The sequence below is a fragment of the Falco peregrinus genome, chromosome 1 (assembly GCF_023634155.1).
Source record: "Falco peregrinus isolate bFalPer1 chromosome 1, bFalPer1.pri, whole genome shotgun sequence".
NCBI classification, from domain to species: Eukaryota; Metazoa; Chordata; class Aves; order Falconiformes; family Falconidae; genus Falco; species Falco peregrinus.
In genome coordinates this window covers 53,100,336-53,126,983 of record NC_073721.1, presented here as the reverse complement: position 1 = coordinate 53,126,983, position 26,648 = coordinate 53,100,336, and the positions used below count along the sequence as shown (strand labels likewise).

Genomic DNA, 26,648 nt, shown 5'->3' with positions numbered 1-26,648 from the left:
TGCCAATGATACCCACTAGTATTACTACAAGTAAAAAACTACCTTTCTTCCAGCATGCCTAATAAACCACTCATTGCTCGTGAAGACACTCTTTTGTGTGTTTGCACCTGTATATGATCAGAACTTCATCTCAGAAGTCACTAAAATTGTCCAATATCACAGCACTGTCAGACATTATTTTTTTTTCAGGAATTCCTTGCAAAACCAAAATCCTTGTTTTACCACGGCGAGGAAACCTACTCTTAGTGCAAAGTCTAAGTGCTGACATGAAATTTCAACATTCCAAAATTATCCAGCAAGAGTTCAGCTAACAGACATGCCAGGATAAATCCTAGATACCAGCCTCAGAAACTGCCCATTAGAAATGGAAATTCCCAAACTAAGGAGTTAGTATTAACAACCTAAAGTGAAACAAAATTTAGAAGTAAGGTTTCTAGGAAAAAAAAAATCCACCACAGAGATTTACTGAATAAACAAATGATCAATTTACCCTCAGGAATTAAGGCAAAGCTTTTAAAGAACAAGGCACAGGGGTAGTAACTGAAGGCTTCATTCCTGGATAGTAAAAAGATGACATAAACAATTTATTTTTCCTTTTTTAGAAGCCTGATACTAAAAATGTTTTCTGGAATGTGTTAGGGCTGGTATACTCTGCAAAGGAAACTGGACCTCTACCCAAACCTAGTCGTAAATAACACTCTGCTACTGAGTACCACCATATAGCTCATTTAAGAGTAACCTTCTCAATAAGCAGGAAAAGAAGAACCTAACATAATGCAGAAAATAAAATAGGTAGCCAGTCTTGAAGATTGCTTTTCTTCATGGGAGTATGCTGGCCATTGCAGGATGAAACTACTGCTAGGATAGTAAAGCTACTTTTACTCAGTTCACCTAATGTTAAGCAAGTGAATGAAGACACAGAATAGCCTCTCGTGAACAAGAAATTTAGCAGCTCCATGAGGAGGCTGAACAAAACTTATTCATCTTTCTTCAGACAAGGAAGATCTAAGTTGCAATAAAGCAGTGTGGTCCTCAAAGCTGTCACTCAGGGCATTTCTGACCAGCATTTGTGTACGATGCAAAAGGGGTCTGACATATCTGGACACTTTGAGCCTGTGTAGCACTTAAACAGTAAGTCCAACAGTTTTTGGAAGCTTCAGTGTCCCTGAGAACATCCTGTGGATGAGGTAGCCAAGTTAAAACTATAGCTATTGGATCCATATGGCCACCGGAGCACTAGAAATCTCAGACTAACAGTGAAGGCTTCCCCCTACCCCTGCCTTCGACACCCATTCTTGGTGGAAAAGCTCCAGGGAGTATAGCTGCCTGGGAGGCCTATTTAAGATGGACTGTGGCCAAGGTTCACTGTCGTAAGTACTAATATTTTAAGCACCTGCCATACAATTCCTGTTACTGTAAGACTAAAAACACAACAGTACAGCTGGCACTTTTATAGCACCATCATTGTTAGGAGTCAGTATTATGTTGTGATTGCCTATTAATTTCTCTTGGACACTTTCAATAGGATTCTGACTATCTGAATCTAAATTTTAATTCATTTTTCTGCAAATCCTCTTACTAGTGTATGGTAATATCAGTGTCTTGCCTAATATGCTCTAAAGAACTGAATTGTATGTATAGATAGCAGCCTACAGAATGGGATTCCAATCCTGATTGTCCTGTCCAGGTAACACTGTAATACAGATAATAGTCTTCAAACTGGCTTTATTAAAAGAACAACTTGCAGAGAACAGCAAGGCCAATTTAGACCAAGAACAACTATGGAGAATACCAGGCCTGACCTGATGATACCAAAAGGTCAGCAAAAATTTGTTTCAGAACTGCTGCAAGGCATGGCAGGTTAGGAAAGGATGTGGCACGGTGTCACGATGTTTGGCTAGCGCTGCCTGGCTCGGGGAAAACCTGCACACCTGGGCCAAGCACTCTGCACAGATCACTGCTTACGTTGCTGGAAGAGGAAGAAGCTTCTGCAGCCGCTGCACCTTGGTGCCTCTGAAGCCCACTGTCTGCCAAGGATGCCCTGAGGTTAACGATCAGCAACACCTTTTGGGTATAACTGGAAGGAATCCTGATGCTTTAGGTCCTATTTTTGCCCCCTTAGTCTTGTAACTAGCAAATGTTACAATTTCTCGGCTTCTGCAGAGAACAGTATATGGGCTGAGCAAGAAAGATCTGTTATTTTTAGGCTATGACATCATTGTCAGGGGTTTTCTGGAGTGTTCCTACTTGCTGACAGGCACGAACCTAAAGCAAGCCATTGGATTGGCATAAAAAATTGTTGAGAAAAGCTCTGTTTATATAAAGGGGCTGCCAAATTTTCCTTTTCAGTGTAATTGAGGTTCTCATTTGGCAAAACGTGTGCTGGGATCCTGCCAAGTACATTTTAGGGCAACTATCTAAGCTTTTCTCCCTGACAGCCTGGTACTGAGATAGTTCTGTTCTCCCTGCCAAAGGTCAAGCATGCATCTCTTTAGAGTAGGCTAACGCTGTCCTGGCTCAAAAAGAGCAGTCACTGGAAAAAAGAGAGAGGAGATCCTTTCCCACTATAAAAACTTAGCAATCTTTGCCTTTCGAAGCGTTACAGTTTCTTCTGGCGTGGGACCAGAAAATGCTATGAAACTCAAGATGCATTAGGGAAAAGTGAGACGAAAATGTGAAATCAAATATTCAAAACTAAATCCAAAAACTTCTTATCAAATACAAAGGCTTGAAGAGGAATGAGAGTTCTTTTTAAGGTTAGTTGTGATGAGTTTGGATGAATACAAATTTTTAAATTACGAGCTTTATTCTGATGAAACAAACATGGTAGAAGAAGGTCACAGTTCTCCAGTGTACATAAACTGCAGCAACCTTACTAAGCTAAGACGCAAATCTTTCCCTCTGTTAAATATGTCTTGTGACTTCAGTTTTTCCTTGCCACAGTGAAGCCCAGAAAGAAAACTAAGTTTGATTGAAATATTCTCAAAAGTGACCAAATCAAAAGTACTAAACAATCTTTAAGATACAGCAAATATCTTCCAGCATTATCAGCAAGGTTGCTGCTAAAGTTAAAATTATTTTCAAATTTGATCTGGAATTACTCATGATTTGTAGTTTTTCCAAATACTATGTTATAGCATCACATACTTAGAGATAACACTTGTTTAATCTACAGTTCATGAAAGCTATTGTGTATATAACGTTAACATTATGCATCATCAGGGAACTCCTCCTAAAAAACGAACTAAGCAACATGACCCATTTCCTGAATCTAATCCAGGGGCTGTATAAAACTACAATTCTCCTTTACAAATTACTACTCAGTTTAATTTTGCTCTGTTTGCGACTTCAATAAAGCATGGAAGTATGTAAGGAAATTTGTAAATAATGACCATTTGTTATATTTTAATACCAAGATTTACGTCTCGGACTACCCTTAACACAAGTCTTGGACTGCCTGACCTCAACACGCATCTGCTGCGCAGTGCATTCCTATTTGCGAAACACATACAATGTCATGAGCCTGAGAAAAGGAAGAACATACGCATTCTATCATTCGTACCCTGGCAGGAATTCTAATTCCATGAAGCAGATAAACTTTGCTACAAAAACATCACACAAACACATTCTTTTCTTCCAAGTAGTTTTCCTACAGAAACATCACTATTCTTAGTATGCGTGATCAACCAGACACAAAAGCACAAACCTATCAAACCACAGGCAGGTGGGATCCCCTGCAGTGAACGACCCAATGCTGGTTCAGCTTCTGCTGCTGAAGGTTACCCTAAGCAAAGGGACAAATTCTGGACATTTTCTATTTGAAGTATGTCCTGATAATACTCAGTTCCAAAAGAATACCTCGTCTGAATGGTGTTACTTTTAGTATTCTTCTCTCAGGAAAAGCAAAGTTCCACACACGTTTATCACAAGAATCCATACTGGCAGATCTGGCCAAGGAGCAGCACCGTATGCATGCTGCCCTGCCCACAGCTGAGTGGCACAGCGTTGGCCACTGGAGTTACCGCCAGCTGCAGCTATGTTCAAAATCAAAGAGAAAAGACAAATTGCTTGACTCATGCTATGCTCAAATGTTGGGTTTTGTCTCTGTTATCTTTTTCTCCTGAAGTGTCTCAGTACGATTTTGCATCTGTACGCCAGCAATATCAGCTATAATTGCAGCGAATGTAGAATGGTTAGGGCAGGGCATTCTTTACGCTTGTACATACACGACCCCACACTGGTAATATGCAGTCTTCTGATTCACTGAATCTGTTCTTTTCTTTTCACAAACGTTAACTGGTAGCCTTCAATTCATTAACTGATCAAGTTCCGACTTAAAATTATTTAATTATTTGTTTCACTACCTGATTAAGAAGCTGTTCCAGGCTTCCATTACTCTGCTAGTTAGGAACCACATTTCAACATTTAGCTTAAACTTTTGTACTCATTTATCCTTGTGCTACCATTACAACTTAGTTTAAATTGCTCTTTACCCTCCCTATTTTCTATTTTCTCCCAATTGTGTTGATACAGAGCGACCATATTACCTAAACTTCTTTTCCAGGCTAAAGCCAAACCTACTTCTTTCATTTTGGTGTTACAAGACAGAATTTACTCACTTGATTGCACTAGCATTTTTTTAAACCCACCATAAGCATGGATGGCCAGAATTGCATACAGTACTCGACATAAGGTCTTACAAGTTCCTTTTGAAGCAGTATTAACAAATTTTTATAGCAACGCTGTATTTGATAGAGAGGGATGAATTTGTCTTTTTGTGCCTTTATCTCACTTCTGACACACATCTACTGATAAACACTATAAATTATTGTTAGAGTAAGTATGTAACATTTTGATTTTTGTGTCACTATCATTTTAGTCATCAGGCCACCTAATTCTTCCTTGTGATATCCAAATCGTATTCTATTTCCAAGAACCCTTCCAACACTGTTTCATTAGCATAGGGTCCAAGTACACACAAGTTCTGAGACCAATTTCTTAACTGAAGTATTTAATAAAATTGGTAACAAGACTGGTTTTAAGAAATTCATTAGCAATCCTGCTCTCCAAAACATATTCTAAAATCTTTCATAACACCGCTGTATTACTGAACATCTGGTTGCCTTAAATACTTTAAATTCTGTTCACCTAAATAGAGGTACTATATTTGTCAACAGCTAATTATACAGCATTGCATCAACCTTGGTTGAGTTATTTAAAACCTTGGCTGCTAGACCTATGATTTAATGTGCTAGTTCTTTCAGAATTATTGGACAGGGATTATCACCTCTTTTACTGGAGCACATTCAGATACTGACAAGTGCGCTCTACAGTGTCTATTTCACACCATTGTGTGGGTTAGCTCTTCTCCACTTCTGTAATCATTACTTTAACAAGCTTAAGCCCCCCAAACTGTCAGGTTCATACCTTATGTATCAGCTTATAAAAAATAGTTATTTGAAATTGGAAGATGTTTTTAATGTGTTATTTACAATAGCATAGAATCAATCCTGGACATGTTGGAGATGGCTTTAGGGTTTCGGAACAAAATTCCCAGAATATAACTATGATGTAACAGAATAAATACTCGATTTTCATCTGCTTTTAACTTTTACAAAGATATTTCATTTTGGAAATCTGGTTGGCATCGTAAAGGAAGACTGTCATTCTGGATTTTACTCAGGCATGCTGGTATTATCCGCTCCATTTCTAATATTAAGCACACCAGACAAACCCCAAAACATCTTCAGTCAATGGCCTTTTGTTCAATTCTTAATACCAGCCAAGTGATCTCTCCATTAAACTCCCCAAAACCTGCAGAACAGAACAGTACTTACTTGTAATTGTCATCTTCTACAAATTTCTGAAGTTCTTCAATGTAACGGACAGACTTCAAATACTTTTGCACATGGGGCAGAGTTGTAAGATGATCTGTGCAGTGTTCAAACAAACAAAAAAAGAACATTCACGTAATCCAAAATTAATTATTCTTTCAGGGTTTTATTCTGGTTCTTAAGGCTATCTTTGTGGAATCAGAGAATTTGAACCTTCTTAAAGAACCAATCAGGCAGAAGCATTACTTTGACTCTAAGATGTTACAGATTTGATTGAGCAAAAGTGATGCTCAGTTGTTGAAGAAAACACGATGCATTTCATCATAATGAAAGTTAGTGGATTTTATTATATACTGTCTCACAGGTGGAAAAGAGTTACTTGCTGCAAACCCTGCTTGAATTTTGTGCTTACTGTTCTGCAGGAAATTGGAGCCTGCAGCCATGGCTGTTAGTGATTCTCATACAAACATGAAGTGACTTAAAAATTACAATGTTGAATGCCAAGACAGACAGACACTAAGTTCAGAATGACAGAAAATTTCTTTGGTGCCTGGTACAGGGACAGGAACACGCCTTGCAGCATCTAACAACTTTTATGCTCTTATAAAGACAACTGTTTTAAAGGCCCCTGTATTCCAGAATATTGTTTCTTCAAGGCCATATAATAATTTTCATTCTGATTTTAACAAAAGTACTCAAAATTAATGCACAGCAATGCTGGAAGATGCCAAAACTGTAAAAAGGAAAGGGTCAATGAAATAATGAGGCTTCTTTGTCAGTCAAAGTATTGTAAGACAAAATGAAACTTAAAATAACGAAGGTGACAGCTGAATAACCTAGCTATTCAGAATCCTGCACCGCTATGCCTAGTCCCTACCTTTAAATACTTTATAATACCAAAGCTGACAACAAAGGACAGGGGCTGGATACGTAGGCACCCACAAGTAACTTCTCACCTCGTTTTCTTACAATCTAATTTAAATTTTTTCCTGTTCAAAACTCTCCAAAACTGTAGCATTTAAATGTTCTGAATGTATTTAATTGCACAGCTGCTCTCAAGGTTTTCCAGCTTGTTTCATGTTTAAGCAATCAAAAGTCATGCTGTCAGCAACAGTACACCAAGTATTTGTCAAGACTCCAAAACCAGCACATTTTTTGACATAAGGCTTCACTAACAGGCTAGAATTGCATAACTGAATTTCGGAGTAAAATCTTGTTAAGAGAAAGAAGCAGCCCCCTCATGTTCCTCACTTCATCAACAAGTGAGGTATGTGGAAAAGCTTAACACACAATTTAACAACTGTTCTATAGACTGAAATATGTGGATTTTGTTTTGTAAACATATCATCAGGATGCTAACAATAAAATGCTAATGAAATTAACACATTCTGCACTCCAGAGACATCATATCTACTGTAAAGGAAAGGAAAGACATTAAGGTAATTCTCTCTGACTGCCTGGGATGGAAGTAGAATATAATCCAGATGCAACAGCTGTACTTGAAAGTATGTCATGTCCATACTTAGCATTAAACTCTGCACAACTTCTGTAAACAGCTTCTACAATTCAGGATACATGCTCATTTGCCTAATCTACTGATAAGATTGAAACTGCACGGAAGTGGAAGCCACATCATTTACTAGTGTTCAGTTCTACCAACGTTAGTCTCTTGTGTTGCCTTCACACAGGGCTGACACTGGCTTTCATAATGTTGTACTAAACTAAAATTTTAGTTAAGGCTTAATAGGTATAACAAGATTTACCAACCATAGTTACAGGAGACTTGCAGATCAGCTATTATTCGGAGAATATTGTTCATTTGATTGGATCTTTGTTCATTCTCCATAATGCTGCCTGAAGCGGGATATGCAGAATCAATGTAGATTAAATCCAAGAGATAAATTCCTGAAACAAACAAACCAATCAACCAATTGATCTAGTGTTTCAAACAGAAATGGCTGCATAATTTTTAACAAATACAACAGACAGCAGCTATTTAGCCCCACTGTGGTCTGGGCCCATTAAACAAAGGAGAGCTTGGGATCTGCATGTTGAAAAATGTCCTAATTAGTGCTTGAGTTTGCTAACACCTCTTAAAAAAGGACAGAAAAATTCTGCTCATGTGCACTTGTATAAGCTAACGTCAACTACAAGCAGTCTGCAGGACCATAACAAGGACACTGAGAACAGAGCAACAGCTGCCACGAGCCGCTGATGGTGGCACGGGCAGCTGGCATGGAGCTGACGGCAGCCCAGCAGCCTGGGCCACGAGCCGAGTTCAGCACCGCAGCGCAGCACCTCCTGGGCACGGCCCTCCTCCCCGCACAGCCACTGCTGCGCCTCGGCTGGGGCTCCAGCCTGCGTCTGCCGCAAGACAACAGGAGATGATGTTTAGGTTTTGATTATGTCATGATTTAAAAAAACATAAAAGAAAAGGGGTTTATTTATGAATTCCTTAACTGAAAAAAATTGCAGTTATCTGCCTAGGACCATATTTCTTAGTAAATACAGAAAGATGGTGATTACTGTAGTTGCTAAAAATGCCGATTGTTCTAATTTGTATTGCGCTTTTCCAAAGCACTGCCTGACAAGACAAAACTTCATTTTTGGTTGGTAAAGCAGCACATTATATACAGAAGTCACATGTGGCAAGACGTTAGCTACCATCACCATCAAAAATATACCTACATCCCACATTTGATAGGCAGGTATTTTGCAGATTTAGTCTCTGTTGTACAGTACTTTTACCTTCACAAATATCTAAGGAAGAAAAAGGCAGGCTTAAGGCTGAAACGATTTCATGATACAGTATAACATCTCTTGCGTAGTACCCAACTGCTTTGTATCAACACATGCCATTCAGTACTGCACATACCATTATGATTTGCAGCAGGCTTCTTTTACAGCCTAGAGCAGTTAGAGAGCAATCACAGCCCAAGGGGGGTAGTACATAAAACGCACAACCATCGAGTCTGAGAAAACTGAACCGTCACCAAGATCGCCTAGGAAGTTTAACTCTGTAAAACTGAAAGGCAATTCTGCAACACAGTCTTGCAAGACTCATGAAAGCTACTATGAAAGCATAATGCAAGGCCCATCTATTTACTTCAGTAATGAACTGAATGCATTTAAATGAAGATGAGGAAGAGCAACACTTGCTCTTGTGAGGATACTTTAATCAGTTTTAGTATTTCAATTGTATGAATGCAGGGAAGGGGTACAGAGGCTATGAGCGTGTGTGTAAAATTAATTTATTTTAGGACTTCTAGCTATGCTCTCTGTTGATCAGGCCTTGGGTGCAGAACACGGGAAGGAACAAAGTCGTAATGCACAGTACTTAATCTCTTAGGGAAGTGGAACAGTTAGTCTGTTGAGGCAGAGTTACAACACACTTCATCTTCAGTGTGTCCTCAGCCACATGGGCACTCTGTGAATAAGACCTTCTGAAATAAGTGAGGGCAATCACCGTATAAAGGAGACTTGCTGCCCTTTTGCCTCTTCATGGAGCCATGCGACAGCCAGAGATACCCAAACCAGACAATACAAAGAAGAAAGTGCAGCTTCATCCATTCTTAACTTAGGTTTTACTTTTTTTTTATTAAAAAAAAAATCTCATAACTGCACGCTTAATCTGCAGGAAATACGAAATGCTTGAATTTGTAATCAATTACCTCTGAATGCAGGTTTACACACAATTTATACAAAATTTACACAAACACAAAGCCACTGCCAGTAGTGATAAATAAGAATGAAGTGGATGCAACCTAAATACTGTAATACCACTTACAGTTGAAATCTTTCCTGTAGAGTCTTCAGTTTTCTAACTTCTACTGATAAACTGAAGTGCAGATCAGATTTTGTGGGATGTGCATTTCAAAGAGGAAACCACAGTTTACACAGTGAACTTGGAGCAAAATATAACTAAGTTTATCAGGACTAAATCGATCTTTTTGCATCACAAAATTTAATGATTCTGTATGAGATAAAAAAAGAAACAGAACAAAGCCAAACCCCCTCTGTACAACAATGTGTGTCACTCGCTGTGATTCTATTAAGCACTCCAGACAGCATGAAAGCTTGTGCCCAGAGAGGCAGCTCAAAGCACTAGTCCTTTATCTGATTTTTGCATATCATACAGAGACAACTGCAAGCTAAGGGCAGGGACACATTCATCAAATTTTTTGAGTTGACACAAACATGGTCAAACTAAATTCTGTAGCTACATATTATGTACCTGTTTTGAGACAAGGCTCTATTAAGGTCCACTCTTATCAGCTCCTTTCTCTGGGTGTCTTGAAATCTTACAGCTATCGATGTTGAACATTAGGTAGCAACAGATCATGTTCCATCCAAGAAGAGTTTTAAAAACAAGCAAGTAGAAATATTCTAATCCTCTGTTAGATCTGAAATAGAATCATTCTGAAACTATGCTGTAAAGTTTCTGTTGAGCTGGAATCCATTGGGAACAAACAGCACACGGCAATGGTAACATGTGAGCCCTTCACACTGCTTTTTCAACGTTTCACCTTACCCTTCAATTCACATATTCTTCCAATAGTTCAGTAACAGCACTGGATATGCTTTCTGACACCTGTCACAATAAAGTAAGATTTATACTTTTCAATTCCTATGAACTATGGAAAAATGTCTTAAAACATCACAGAACACAAACGTTAACTAAAATACTAGAATTGCTGTGAATAGTGTCACAGAAGTCTGACTTGACATCCACATCCTCCCCAAACATCCCACAGAACACCTTCCTCCAAATCACGGAAGAAATCAAAACCAAACTAAAAGCTCTAAAAGCCCAAACACAGTAGTGTGATCCCAGAAAGCTAACCTGATGTAAGTCTTGGGTTTATGCAGGGTTTTTTGGTGTGAATTCAACTGCTAGTAGAAGAGAAGTAGATTAAAGAAACAGAACACCATACTAATCCTTTATGTATGTGTTAGGGACTGGATCAAGAAGTGTGCTTTATGTGTTTGCAAACCACCTTATGTATTAGGAGTTACTAAGTGATCTGTGGAAGATACTCTTTTACTATTAGCTATATACAAATATTAATTGTTTCAGATAAAAATCAGTATTTCCTGTGAGTGATAACTTTGCTCTTTCTGGACTAATCAGATACAATGATTTTTTAAACATACCCTGAATTACCCAAATTAAAGTTCTATCCCAATAACTTCTTTTTTTCTTCCTACTATTATTAGTTCACATACATAACTCCTTTTCTGATCTTGGTCTGCAAAGAAGGTGGGTGAAATTTATCTCATCATTCTTGTTTTCTGAGTTTTAACGTTTGTAAAAAACTCTCTAATACTTTTTTATAGCAGTGCAATGGTATTTTTTTAGAGAAGAACTAGAATCTTAGGATTCCAATCGGTGGCACTTTATGCACACTTTGTGCTGGCATTAGTCATCATCACAGGGTCACTTTGGTCAGAAGGTACGTCCAGAGGTCAATCTAGTCCAATCTCCTGCTCAAAGCAGGGCTACCTCGAAGCTGGAAAAGGTTGCTAAGAGCCTTATAAGTTTAGGGATGGAGACTCTCTGACCAACTTAGGTCGAATGCTCCTTAGCCATTCTAACAGTAGTTTTTCTTGTTCGTGTCCAGTTCTAATATCCAATGTTTATTGCCTCTTGTCCTTTTTCTGGGCACCTCTGAGAAGAATATGACCTGTCTTCTTTATAAGCCACCCCTCCCTGACAACAGAATGAGGTAATGATAATGAATTTGACCCACAGGTCTGGAGAAGTGTCCCTCACTTTGCAACCAAATAAAATTAGAAGACTAACAAATGGGAAATCCTATTGCACAGAAGTAAATGCACTAACACACTCTCAGGCACAAATGAAAGATTTCTCATCTGAGTAATGGGTGAAATCTAGAACCTGACACAGATTCTTCTACAGCATTAAATTACCAGTTTAATAAACTGAGTAAGAACAAAAACATTGCACGTTTTAAACAACAACACAAACCAGAAACTTAAATCAGCTTTATAAAAGCTTTTCAAGAAGAAAAGGGTAAGCCAGCCTGAGGACTTGAGATGCACTCACATTTCTGGCTTTTCAGCAAATTCATTAGCGGGCAGATGTAACCAACCTACTACCAAAATTTGCTGGCATAAGAGCACAGCGCTACCAGTATCTTCGATCGTTCACTGTTGTGTCAACCAAGAAATTCCTCAGGAACACAAGATAAAATGTCAGTTCTGTAGGAGAACTGTGCTGTGACTCGCAGGAGCAGCGCAGCATTTCAGTGCAGCTCACAGAAATGGGCAGGACAGTCTCAGACACAGCATCTGCCATGAGGCTCTGCAGGGAGGATGGAACCTGACACATTTTATCCTTTCCAAAAACAACCACAGCTTTTCAGGAACACCTTTTTACCATTTATAAAAGTGCTGAGTACAAAAGCATTGCAAGTTTATAGTTGTTACTCCAGTTCAGAAAATAGATTAAAAAGATGTTTTTAGTTCATCTTAAGTTAGTGAGCACCCCAGAATAAAATACCCATTAGAGAAAAGATTTTTGTGTAAGCATATTTTGCTCAGACTGCAAGGTATTACAGATTGTCCAAGTCCTGGGACTTGCATTACCAGTACTCGATTGCCAAGAAGTCTCAGAAACTTGACATTCCTGTGCTATTTGCTCTTCCACCTCTGCTGAAGCCAGCCTGAAGCTCCTAATGTGTAAATCCTAAATACTTTCCTTGGACAATATAATTCCTATTTCCAGGCTTGAGAAGGAGGGTTAGTAAATGCAGTATCTTTTGAAAGCATTAATGATATACAGATTAAACACTTTTCGTAAGTCAGTATTCAGAAAAATCACTATAAAATGACATGCAGTAGAAAAAGCAAGCATCATGTGCATCTTTGCCTAGTTAAATGCTACTATTTTTTGGCTCTGTGATTTAGTTAAAAAGCAAACAACATAATCTCCTAGCCTCCGATGTCATTCATGAAACTCTCACTGACCTCAGTGGTCCTGGAAGGGAAACCCTTTATGAATGCAGAGAGAAAATGCTGTACAAGATGTACTGAGCCTGCTGTGAACACTGTATTCAGACAGACTGAATAGAAATCACTGTACGTGTTCCATTCAGGGATACTGCAGCTATTGCTAGAGTGTATCAAGAATATTAATCTCAGTCTGATTTTCTTTAAATTAGGGCTGCTCAAACGTCTAGGGTCAGCTAAAAGGCAGACTTTGATTTAATGTATTCCTAAACTATTCTATGAGCTGTGCAGGGAAGTCAGTGCTTCTTTGTTGCATAACGAAGGAACATTCTTTTGAGCAGGAAAATAACTTGTGCAGCATAAAAATCTACCATATTTCCACATTAGATTTTCCACAGTGCTTTTTGAGCATGTTTATAATTAACGACTCTGGCTCCGCCCCATGTTTTCTTGCCCTGCCTTCAGAAAAACACTCTTAGTTTCAGGAAAATAGCTAGCTGGCTCACTTTCACTCTCCTAGCTTTAGAACAGTGAATTTTCTCAATAAAATCCAGCTATTAAACCAACAGGAAATGCAACTATGCTAGTCAACTGCAATTTTTTAAAAGGGAAGGAAAGCCACTATGATGAAATGCATACAGCACACCTAAGCAACACACTCCTGAGAGAATTACAGTAAGCTTATATTAGTTACTGATAATAATCAGATCTCTGGAAGTGTAGTAAGTTTGTGCAGTGAAAACAAGTTATTTTCTCCTGGTAGTAAGTATGCCTCAAACTTACTCAGATAAAACCAAAATAAAACAAAACACTGGAAATAAGATTTCCATCTGGGAAAACAGAAATACTTTCCTGAAAAGAAAATGTTCTTATGTGTTCTCTAGTAATGTCTCATTACTATCATGTAGAGCTATAAGTTACAGACCACCAGCAACAGTCTAGCAAATTTAAGAAAAGTCATGTGGCTTCCAAAGGTTTTCTTCTTTACAGCTTATGGAAAAAAAAGACAGGCCTGGCAGTTTTGTTAGATTTTAATAAGTACTGAGTATATGCATGAGCAAAACCTCATTCACATGTTCAGTATACCCCATACTTCACTATCACCTAAGTTTTATAGCTAAGATTCAGTCTTGCCATGGAATTTTGCGTATCTGAAGTGCTGTCTGGAAGATCTCCATTAATGTTTCTGCTCCGAGACTGAGGAAATCTCTTGCAAGACTTCTCACTAGAGCTGTGCCTGCTATGTATCTGCTTCTTCAGCTCTCCACCACCTTGACAAATAAGTGGCTCACTGGGTGACACTGGGTTATGTCCAGCTTAGCCAGGCTGCAAGTGCGTACCTAATGTCTTTATAGTTTTTAGCCCATTCATTTATGCATTCTGGAAAATCCTACTGCTTAGGGAGGAATAGGTGAAGAAATGATGTGAACTGGCACTGAAAAATCACGAAACGGACCCAGAAGCAGCGACAAGCAAGAACAAACTGTTCATTCTGAGCTGTGAACGCTTTGCTAGGAAACCACGAGCCCATGACTGAGCTGTCCCTCGACCTGCCTCCAACCTGTGCATCTGGACCAGGAATGAACCTTTCAGACCCACTGACATGGTAGGTAGGTAGCACAGAGGGTGCTGCAGTGTTCAAAGGCAATTTGATAAACCCACCAAAACCAAACAGGATGTTTGGTCCTTGTAAAGAAGTGGAATAGAGTTGGATTAACAACATATAAGCAAAACGGAAATTCCAGACACACTGGAGTGAAAACAAAGAAAAAAGATACTTAGAAATCAGGTCAAGTTTTACAGTCTAGTTTAACTTCCTTCACTAGCCCAGACCAGTCCTTTAAAAATTGTCTTCCCGTATTAAAAATGCTCTCTCTTGAAGAAGCAATCTCTCTCTCTCATAGCTATGCGTACAGATTATAAAGACAAGGGTCCTCTGCCTCAGACTATCTTAATGCTTTTAGCTGAAGAGCAACTTGGGGCATTTACTGCTTTCTCCCCCGAAAGTACTTACTAAAAGCCATCCTGAATTTTTCCTCATTTCCATCTCTAGAGAGACAGAACTGCGTATCATTAGAAGTTACGTCTATTTTGCGTAACTCTGTTATTTGTTCTGTTTTCTAACAAAAACAGCCTCCATTTTTGTAATCTGCACTAGTAGTTTGGGGTTCTGGACCCATGGATTAAGTATGCTGATATGCTGCTGCTTCTCTCAGCTACAATAATATCCCAAGCCAAAAGATGGGTGATATTTGAAGGAAGAGGGAGTGACTGAGTTTGCTTTCTGTGTATGCTTTGAGTACAGCTCTATTAACTTTCCACATCCCAGTCTCAGATTTTAGGGGATGAACAACAACCACCCAAAGACCAACCCTTACTTTCAGCTCCTCTGAACTTACCTGTTGCAAAGGGCCCAACCATACTGGGGCCGCTTCAGCTGTCACCCAACACACAAGTTACTAACTCCTACACGCTGCCAGCGCAGACCAGGCACCCCACACACCAGAATGAAAGAATGAACCCTGATTTCCCCAGTACGAGGATGGCTCTGTAGCAGTCCAATGCCGAGTAAAACCAGACTGAACCACCCAAGATTTCTCCATGACCTGGAGATCTTACCTAGATTTCGAATTCACATTGCTGCTCTTCACTGTCCCCTCTTATCAAGCGGCACATCAAAATGTAGTTAAAGACTCTAAAAAATTCTATTTGCTCAGAGCCTCTATGCTGCAATATGCCTCAAGGCAGCCTCGTTCAAGACTAGATTCTGGCTATTTTGAGCAAGTTTGCAGATATTCTCATTGATATCAAGGATGTAAACACCCTTCCCATCTGTATCAGTAGTCATAGGCATTTCTTCCAGACAAACAGTAAATCTTCCAGGACAATATATGGATGAGGACCGATGAGATACACAAGCAACAAAATGGATGGGGGTGTGTGGGTTAGCATAGCTCTTGTCAATTCCAAATAAAAGTGCAAGGAAATGGGCTTTTTGTGGGTAGTGGGATGCAGGAAGAAAGAAACAAAACTGATGGATGCCAATAAAAAATTAAACTGAATGCTTAATTAATGAATGCTGGCATATAACAGAACATAACCTTTGTAAATACACATCAAGCTACACCTTTGCAACGGTGTTTCTCTCCCTCTGTCCTTTTAAATCAAGAAGGATGATTAGGTTTTTATGATTTTTTTTTTCAGTGTTATCAGCCTTCACCTGGGCAGTGGCATTATGAACTCTTCTATATATATGACGTGGTAATAGGAATAGATGAGAATCAGTTTATTTTGCTCAAGAGGAATCACAAAATTACTCATTTCGGCAAAAGACTTTAAGATCTGCTTCTCAAAGGAAAGGCTCAGGATAGCCATATGCCAAAGAAAACACACAGCACTAGCTTTTCAAACCTTGGCTTACATTTGTGCTACTGTGCACTGAAAAAAGCTCTCTAAGATGTGAAGCCATCAGGATATTTTCCAGAGGGTGAGCTCATGGGCAGTTGCTTCTACAGGCAAAACATTTTCCAGTGATACTGCTTTTCTCCATTGTTATTAGAACTAATTTTGCAGCTGGATCATTGTATGCCAACAACACAGTATTCATTAGTTTATGGTATCAGGAAATAATAACACAGACTAAGGAAAAGCATGGGCAAGTAATCCAGAACTAAATTTATCAATGGAAATCACACTGTGTCAAGGGGATCGATTATTTTGCAATTGCCAAAAGAACTATAATAGCTAGCTCTTAATTTTTTATTGAAGAGCTCAAAAAAAAGCAGTAATATTACTAACAGTTTAAAGATTAGGAGGTCAAAGTAAACCAAGAAAGTGACCTTGAAATGTAGTAGTCATTAACACCCAGATCATGCATTTTGAGCACTCCATCCACCAGACAACAACTTCCAAGGCTACATTTTATTCAAAAAGTATTTATGGAGAACTGCACGTTCAGCAGGATGCAAACCTAAGTCTGTATATTTGTGTCAATTCAGTTAGGCTTCTCCTATTATTTCTTTATTCAATACTCAAGGCTTCTGAGAAAGAGCCAACAGCACTGAGGCAGATAATAAATAAGCAGACTTTGGAGTTGATGGGTACTAACAACATCATCTTAAGAAATATAAACCTAAGCCAGGGGTTATTCAGCTTCACCCAATTCTGATGAACCTCACATCAAACATACAAGCTTTAAAATTTTCACCAGTAGCTATGGTGTGTGATTTGTTCCTCATTAAGAAAGACTGATGTAACATGCTCTGAAACACAAAATAGTTTCAGTCTAGTAAAGCACATGTACAAAGTTATACCAATGAGAAAAGCTGGGTTGGTGTTACTTTAAACTGCAGTGGCAGAAAGAAATGGAAATGCATTTTCTAAGGCATGTCCCTGGAAGTCAGAAAATCTGGATTCAAACGTACTGTTCTCTCACAGATTTCTTTGACCTGGGCAAGTTATTTTATCCTCTATTTTCCACGAGTTCAGTGAGAGACAGCAAGCACTTTCCTGTCAGAAAGATCTCATGAAAATAAATATTATTACCAAGAAGACATAAGAAAAGCGGGGTTTAAATACCTTCTAGAAAATATGTAATGATGTGCAGCTTGCACAAGGCGCAGCAACATTTGTTCTTAACAATTCAGAATTTCAAATCTCTTTTGGGGATTCACAACAATTTGCAGGCACAAGGTGTAATCCAAAACATAACAGTACCTAAAACTGTCTCACAAATACACACAGATCATAAGAAAACAGTGCAGATAAAGACTAAAAACTTGCATCATTCTCAGCTGCATCCTCTTTTTTGGGTTTTGGGTTTGGGTTTTTGGGTTTTTTTAAAATGTTTATGCAAGTAAGTTCGGAAACAGCTGCTGTACAGTATTTTTGTCAGTCAGACATTCACTACTTTACAACGAAGAATAATTAGCTTTTGGGGAAGTATATCAGATTAGCCTGGGGACTTCAATTTGTTATTCTTAACATTTTGATCAAGTACTATAATAATCTTCCATATTTGTTTAGTAAATTGTACTGTTGCTGTGACAACCACAAACGCATGCTATAAGAGGAGAAAAACAGAAGTTTGGTTCCCTACTTATCATCACGTACACTTCCTAAAGATATTTCCAACTCAGAAGCCCCTGAACGCACACATGTTGCAGTGTACCATACAGCATTCTTTTTGTACAGGAAGCAGTGACTACAAGACACACAGTAACTGGCACGCGTAACACAAGGGAACCTATGGAAAATAATTATTTTCCCTTTTTTCTCCCCAAAAGTTGAATAATGACACTGGTTTGATAGGAAAACCAGAAGAGACAAAAATGTTTCCAGTCTGTAGTCAGCTGTATTTATGAAAGCCTTTTCCCACATACAGTAGTGTGGTTGTATCATACTAAATAAAGGAGAGGACAGAGAGAAAGCAACTTATCAATTAACTCAGTGGTAAAAAGTCCAAATCACTACAGTCAGCAGTCTGTAAAACCAGAGACACCATTCTTAGGAGATTAGGTCATAGTCAGAAAAGCCAACGGTTTTGTGGTATCATTGGTTTCGAGACGACTGGATATTTTCCATGGACTAAGGGCTGGAAAATTTTTCTACAAAACCAAAATGTATATACTGGTTAACCTTGGTAGGACTTGGAGTACTCTAAAAACAACCTAAGACAAATCTTTGCCAAGGCAACAATATGTGATTTGTAATGCACGCTGCTGGCAGAGTGGCCAAGTGAATGGGATCACTCCCAGGAAAGTAAAGGTGGGATTAGGACCCGGTTTATCGCTTCTGTCTGATGCCGGCTAGCCAGAACACAGCATCACACACGCACACAGATGCAGAACTATAATGAGGCAGGTCAAAAAGACAAAAAAAATTCTCAGTTAAAAGGATTTGTATAATTTTTACTTACATAGCTCTGAATTCCCTAACAGCTGTTCTTGCCATTCTCTGGCATCTCCCCTTGCATATCATCAGTCTAATGCGAGTGTGAATACTCACCTCAATAGCTTTTTTCCAAACGCACACGTAAAATCAATCCTGCAGTGATGTTGCTAGTAGGGGGAGGTAAGAGGGGGTTGCTAAGAGGGGAGGTAGCTAATATGATTGCTTTCTGGAACGTTATTTCTTCAACACAGGAATGAATTGAAAGATACATTTTCTGTATTTTCCAGTCTCTTCTTTGTTGTTGTTTTGTGAACGTTTACCTACGTCAAAGGGAAAACAATAATGGCTTCAAACTACATGACTTCTGTCTTTCAAAGACAGTACTGAGAAGTATTTTAAAAGCACATCAGTAAGAGAATTTTCCTTATACAAATTCTCATTCAAGGAAAAATGCAAACTTTCAAAATAGATGCCTATCTTAAATAAGTTACAAATATATTCACTGGAGCTTAAAATGATTATTTAAATTGCTTTAAAGCATTTTAATGATGGTTGCTACAGTGAGAGTTGCCAGAAATAGCCTGACATGAAAATATGGACTACAACTGTTTTACATTGAAACTGTATGCTACACAATTAATTTAACTTTTCAGCTCTTGATAGACTGGAGAACTATTATTTACACTTCCAATAGAAAGACAGATGCAGATTTGCATACATATATTTAAATCAGAATCTCAAAACTGTTCCCCAGTGGGGCTTTGTGGGCAAGGATTTAAAGTATAGCTTCTGTCTACATTTTCTTGTTAAAACAGCAAAGCTGCTTGGCAGAATCCACACTAATACTACAAACACTAAAACATGGATTGAACTAAATCAAAATACTCACTTCTGTAGTTATTTTATTTATCGTTTATGTTACCACACAGGTATGTATTCAGGACAAAATGTCTCAAGAGACATTAAACAATTACCATGGATGGTCACCAAGAGGACTACAGGGTTGGAAAACTTGTCATAGGAAGAAAGGTGAAAGGCGCTGGGTTTGCTCAGCCCAGAGAAGTGAAGGTGCAGAACGGGAATCTAGCCAGGCTGCCAGTACCTAAAGGGCAGTTACAGAGAAGATGGAAATACTCTCCTCAGTGACACACAGCAACCGGACAAGAGGCAATGGGGGAAATTCTGTCTGCAATTTATAAGCAAAAATTCTTCAGTGTGCAAACATCTAAGCATTGAAAGAGGTTTCCCAGAGGAGGAGTAAAACTTCCTTGTTTGAAATATTCAAGATTTGGCTTGTTAGGACCCTGGATAACCTAACCTACAGCCCTCCTTTCAACAGAACATTGGACCAGATGACCTCCAGAGGTCCCTTCCAGCCATGACGCTATTTACTCTATGATAAATGTGATAAATGTGCTAGCTTCTGCCTATACATCTATTATTGTAGGACAGTCTGGAGTACAGCAGTTATAGGGACTAATTTGTTACAGCAAAGCTATGCATGTACAAGCAGACAACAGACACTGATTTTAACTGTGAATAAAGTACTTTAAGCAATCTCTTTTATCATGAGATATAAGCAAAACTGACCTTATAAAAATGTGTGGGTAGAGAGAGCACGTTATTTTGGCTCAATCAACCTCAGCAACATCAACTAATGAAATTAAAATTTGAAGTAGGTAGGATACACATTTAAATATGTTCTAAAGCTAGTCTGGCGAATAAGGAAGAATGTGTTAATTATTTTAATTAGAGATAATCAACACCAACATTGTACCTGAAATAGCATTACATCTTATGCTGAGCAAAAAACTGCAGTAAGCATAAATGCAAGCCTGCAGTATTTTCTTACTTGGAATGGCAATATATCAACCAAAATCCCAAAGATGTTCTGTACCGGGCTGTTTGTAGATTATATGTAATTTCTTAATTGGATCAAACTAACTTCTTCTCATAGCAATAATCACGCATATGCTTACTATACGAACAACAATTCCTCTCTTTTCTGTTTGAGAACAAGAAAACAGTGCTGGAGTGCCACATTAGCACTCTGGGCTTGTCTATACCTGGAAAGCACAGACAAACTATTTTGGAATATTTACTCTGGAACAGATAGCCTATTACAGGCCCAGCATTCCTCAAGAATGATCACATCCAAATTGAGACATTCACTGGAATAACTACTTCAGTAAGTTTTCAGTGCAGACAGCATTCACCTGAAAAAAACTTAGGGATCTTTGAGGCAAAGGTACTTCATGGGTTCAAAAGCTGTGTCACTGTAACACTGACGCATAGCATAACTCGAGTATACAACTCCACATCCATTAATTAAACAGAAAATCACAAGCAACTGCAGTGAACATTCTGAAAATTATTTTACTTCATGGCAAACAAGAAATGTTATTAGGTAGAATTAGTAACAAAAAAGTAAAAATATTTGTAGTCTGTTACCTCTGTCAGAACACGATCCAAAAAGTTTATAACTGTATTTTAAAAAAGACAGTATTTCCACAAAGTATTAAAAGATTTGTTCCAACTGACACAGTTATGGCAAATACATTTTTTAAAAATGGATAAAAACAGTAATGGAAACAACACTGTCATTACCGTACTATGTGCCTGAGTACAAAAGCAGTTCCACTCACAAGCAACAGCTTCAACAATAGGATAGAATGAGCAACTACATTGTTCCTTAACACATCCCTTGAAAGGCATGAGCATCTTCAAAATCAAGTATTCATTCAACAAAAATCAAACCAAAATTCCAGCACTGATACAACTGCCTCCGCCACCCTCTGCCAAAAGCATCTCCTATACTGCCCTGTTTCTTTTGGCTTCTTCTGTACCCAAAACAAGAAACAATGATCACCAGCTCCAGAAAAAAAGAAAGCGTTCATATCATGCTGCCTTCTCAGAAGCGGCACCACCTATTTAAGTCTTAGGTGCTAGCCTGAATGCTTCGACTGTTTAGATATGCCTGTGACCTACATGGAAAAAAGTAACTCTCCAGCCATCTTCAACTTTTAAGAAAGCAACATTACAAATTTAACTTTATTTTTAAGGTAGATTGTGACACACAGTTTGCAGGAAATGTTGCTTAGTAGCATGCCTTCTTATAACATGCAACGTTATGGCATGCACAGGGGTGGCAACCCAACAGCATACAGCTTGTTTTCAAAAGAATTGTGAAGATAAGGCGTGTTTTTATCTACTCAGCAGTAGTGAGGCTGCCTCTGGAACACCACAGCACAGCCCTGCTGCAGCCCTGCACCGGCTGGGCGTTACACTGGAGTGAGGCCAGCGGAGGACCACGTCAAGGCGGGCGAGCGGCAGCACTGGGCAGACGAGGACAGGCCTAAGAAGCTGGGCTGGTGTGGCCCGAAGAAGTGACAGGGTCAGTGGCAGAGGGTGACTGTGGCCATTTCCCTAACAAAATGGAGTGGCGGGGAGCTGCAGAGAGACAACTTTTTCTCAGAGATGCGCCATGACAGGACAAGAAACAACTGACAGAAGCTGCAGCAATGGAAATTCCAATTTGAACAGGGAAAACAAACACACACACACACAAAACCAAAATCCGACCACCCCCAAAAAATCCTTTCAGAGGGGTCAAGCACTACGCTGCTGCCCGGAAAGGCTGTGAATCCCTGTCTCTGGAGGCCTACAGCGCTCAGCTGGCCAAGGTCTTGAGCAGCCTGCTCCAGCGCCAGGGCCAGCCCCGCAGCCAGCCCACCTACAGGTCCCCATTTCCTACGGGACCTTCTTCCGACCCCCTGTAACTCCTCATGTGGCTACGGAACTGCCCTGCACACTGTACTGCATGCTTGCGGGCAGACGCCTAGACGAAGAAAACTACCTGTGACAGGTATTTTAGCAGTTTATGCCCTTACTAAATACTGTGCTTTTTACAATAATATGAGGGTGAAAAATGCTACTTGCAAAATGTGTATTTAGGTAAAACATAAGTATGCTGTGGGGAATCATTTCAGCACAGATGAACAAATTAGCGGCACAGTATAAGAACATATTCTTTCTTGACACAGTGAAATTAATTTTACTTTTGATGTGTGCATCAAAATTCTTTTCACAACATTTACAGAAACAGCACTAAAAAGAATCTAAGTAGGAAATTAAGTCCTAGTCTGCCCCTTTCACTCCAGAGGTCTAGGTTAGTCAAAACCCAATCCCACACTACACTAAACTTCCCTCACAGCCTTTGGAGTCAGAGAACAAGAAATACGCATGTTGTAACAAAGTGCATGTGTTTTGTTATGGAAAAGCTGTAATCAGTATCAATGAGTACCAACATTTAACAGCGACTTACATAAACAAAAAAGATGCATTATATCAATAACAATACATCTTACCAAGACAGCTCCCTTGAGCTACTCACTTGAGGGATTCATCAAATTGTTTCTGGTCTTACTATGGCCACATAAAGTGTATCATGTATCTAGACCTGACTTAGTTCCTGAGTTAGACTCGTCCCATTGATGACAGCTATGAGAAATGAGGCAATATACATACAGCCATGTGATATTTAAGCCTGAAGCCCACATCTGTCTCATACAGCTATTACTACAAGCGCTGTTTTCTCATCTCATTACCTCTATAATTATTTTAATAAGTAAATCAGTCTTTAGAAAACTCTATTATCGAAAGATTCTCAGTTAAAACACAAAAATCCTTACCATACCATATAATAGCTTGCTTCCTTATTACAGCACGCTTTTGCTCATTCACTCTACCCTAACAACCTGCATACCTCTGTACTTTCTGAAATGCAGATCTTTAATTAGTCTGATACTAACGAATCCATTAATGGATTAATGGATTAATTAATCAAATTAGTCTGATACTAATTCAAAAGTATCTTATACTAGACACTATACTGCAGCGTTATGTTAGAAGTCCAAGATTACATTAAATATACAGAAGAAAGGAAAATAAACATAAGGCAGGTTACTAAAGATTCAGTGGACATATAAAGCAGAAAAAAAATACTTTTTTCACTGAAGTTTTCTCTGAGAAAGCTGGTAAACTGGAAGCTGTGAGCATTCTAGTTCTTGGATGAGCTTAAAAAGCATCAAATCTTTTCCCTGGTCCAAGTGTCTGACAATGGCCTGTTCCTTATTATGGCTCTAGCCATAAAGGTGACTGTATAATGCTTACATTTTTCTTTCCCAATCATATCTATTTTGTGGCCTGAGTCATAAGCACAAACATTAAGAACAAAACCAAAGCACAACTCAAGTAAACGTGTCTCAAGCTGTTCAATCTAACTCTTAAATTCTCTTAAATATTAACAACCGTTAATTAAGAAAGAGTAAGCTTGGAGTTAATTACTTTTCACCAAATAGTAAATTAGTAAAAAATGTGGTTTTAGTCTTTTCTCAACTATTTGTGAATTGAGTTTAAATTCACTGAGTAGTTCTGAATGGAAGTTTTTCTTTTCCTGAGCTTCATTTGCTAATCAGAAGGGTAACTGTAATTTGCTTATTTAATCAACAGTTCAACGCTGAAACATTTACCTTAGGCAGAGCACTCTGCTAACTTAAACCATTAAATTGCACTTCATTTTTCTTACTTAACATTTTCCTATACAGTTTTGATATTTTTTTTTCCTAGAAATAAAGGAAAAAAAATAGTCCTTTCAAGCTTCATTAACCTTGCCATGGTTTATCAGGTCTATCATGGCAGCATTTATTTGCATGGAGTCCTGTTCTCCAAAGAGACTTTAAACTAAACTAATGGGTAACATCAGTCCTGTTAGAAATACAAAGAATGTAACAGTGACTCGATATGACAAGCATTTTCTACTAACACTTGGCAGAGACAGCTGGAAATACTAGTGCTTGTACAGTGACATTTCAGCATGGTTACAAATTCACAAGTTTTAAAGGAAATGAAAGCAACACAATTTCAATGAACTGACTCTCCAGTTTGACAGCTGGTTTAAAGCGCTTCACAGAAAACACAAAATTCCTGAAATAAATTCTTTCTTGCCTTTTGATAGATGAAATCCTCAACTGAGCAGCCTGCCATCATGTTGTGTCTCATGCAAAGACTGCCACTGATCATTATAAAGTTTTACTCTTCTTCACACAAGCACCTCAAAGGTCAACCTGGTGACCTCAAAGGAAAATCTTTCAGAAGCAGGGCTACTAATCCCGAAGGCCACTCAAGAGTGTCTGTAAACATCTGAGAGTTCTCAGAAAGTCACTATTACCCATAACGCTAAAGAAACCTGTTTAACTCAACAAACTCATTTTCCGCCATTCCTCTGGTCTATGCTTAATGAAAGAAATAAAATATTATCACTGCTTCATACTTAGTCACCCCGAAACTAAGAGAAGGAAACAATCCTGTGGTGTTTCCTGAATAATCACCCTAATGGATGACTGCAATTAGTCATTCCACCTTCATCACTGTAGCAATGAAGCCTAATATAGAAAACCAGACAAGTCAGTGCAGTATAAACCAAGCAACTTTCAAAATAAGATACCAGTGCATGAAAGGAAAAGTTACCAGTAATTCACCTAGAATTATATTCAGGAATTTACACCTAAAATCACTTCTGACTGGTGCAAATCATTCTTTTAGCCACTAAAACAGTAAAAAAAAATTCTGAAGCTGTCTGAAGCTTCCTAGCAAAGCTTTCACTCTGAACAAATCAGAATTTCTCAAGAGTATTGCCCTCCCCCCCAGCCCCAACCCCAACTATTTCCTAACGCTTTTCCCATGAGTCAGGAAAAGTATATTACAGAAGATTAAATATTTGTAATACTGATTCACTTCAACATTTTAAAACATATGTTATCCAGTGTCAGAAAGCAGAGAATGCTTCGAAAAGAAATATAGGGAAAAGGCAAAGGTACAAGAGTTGTTTTCCAGATGTAGCTTCCTGTCAGCAGTGAGCTGTGGTTTAGGGGCTTCCTGAGATAGATCTTGTATAAACACTTTTGTGTTTAAGTCTGGGTGGTATTTTTTCTTTACAATGTTTCTTCTCAGAATCTGTCTGTTCACTTTTTCTTTTTCCTGCTATTCCTACACACACACTTTTTTTTTAAATTACTTTTGGTTTCAAAAGATCTTGTGGCAAAACGAATTCAGCAACCGAACAGCACACTATGTGAAAAACCCACCAGCTTGATTTCTTCAAGTTTGCCTTTGTAAGATTGGTCCGTTTCTATCTATTTTGTTCACCTTGAGCTTCCAATCACTGAGTCAAAGTTAACTTCTAGGACCAGCTGGTTTACAGTATTTTCACTGTTTCTCAAAGCCAAGTCTAACACCAGACCACTCCTTCCTGACTGAATTACTCTGGTGAAGACAACTGTCAGCTTTCACAGCCAGAAATAACTGCCTATTAGTATCCTACTATTAGGAGGATCTGTTAATTCTCCAACCATGGATTAAAACATAAGCTGATCTTTGAGATTCTCAGTATGAAAAGCAAATGGAACAATTACAAAATGTTTTGAAAAACATGTCACTCAGCCTAAAGTCTTTAACAAAAGCAATGAACTCCACAGTACTACAAATCCAAGGAAAAGGCATTGCCGTTTGGTCCAAGCAGAATGCCTGCACAAAGGCTAATCCCATTTTTCTCTTCAGTCCTTTCCAAAGGGCAAACACCTAGCCTTACCCAAACAATAGATATACTACGAACGCCTAGCACATCCAAATAAAAGCTGCCTGTCACCTATCAAGTTGGCACAACTTCATTTTTCACAATAGACAAAACTGCAAGAGACAGAAGAAACAGAGCAGCTTTGTCATGCACAGTTTGGAGTGACCCATACTCAAAAAATTCCAGGAACGGGCCATTTAGCTTTAAAAAGGCAAAAAAGCATTCAGCACTTAATCAGAAAGTTGATCTGTGGAAGAGTATGCTGCTTCTTATTCAGAAGAGCGGATGAGCAAAGAAATAGGGTTTGGCTATTTTTT

General features: G+C 38.6%; 1 protein-coding gene across 13 annotated transcripts in view; it reads right to left on the bottom strand.

The window, feature by feature from the left end:
• RALGPS1 (Ral GEF with PH domain and SH3 binding motif 1) overlaps nucleotides 1-26,648 on the bottom strand; it is a 120,311-nt gene that overhangs the window by 27,659 nt on the left and 66,004 nt on the right. For 12 of the 13 annotated variants that reach the window (XM_055793870.1, XM_055793871.1, XM_055793872.1 and 9 more), the window contains 2 exons: nucleotides 7,602-7,739; nucleotides 5,838-5,931 (listed from right to left, as the gene is read on the bottom strand). In XM_055793870.1, the coding sequence (XP_055649845.1) occupies nucleotides 5,838-5,931; nucleotides 7,602-7,739 (232 nt within the window). The remainder of the gene's footprint in view (nucleotides 1-5,837; nucleotides 5,932-7,601; nucleotides 7,740-26,648) is intronic. The other variant, XM_055793880.1, reaches the window with a different exon arrangement.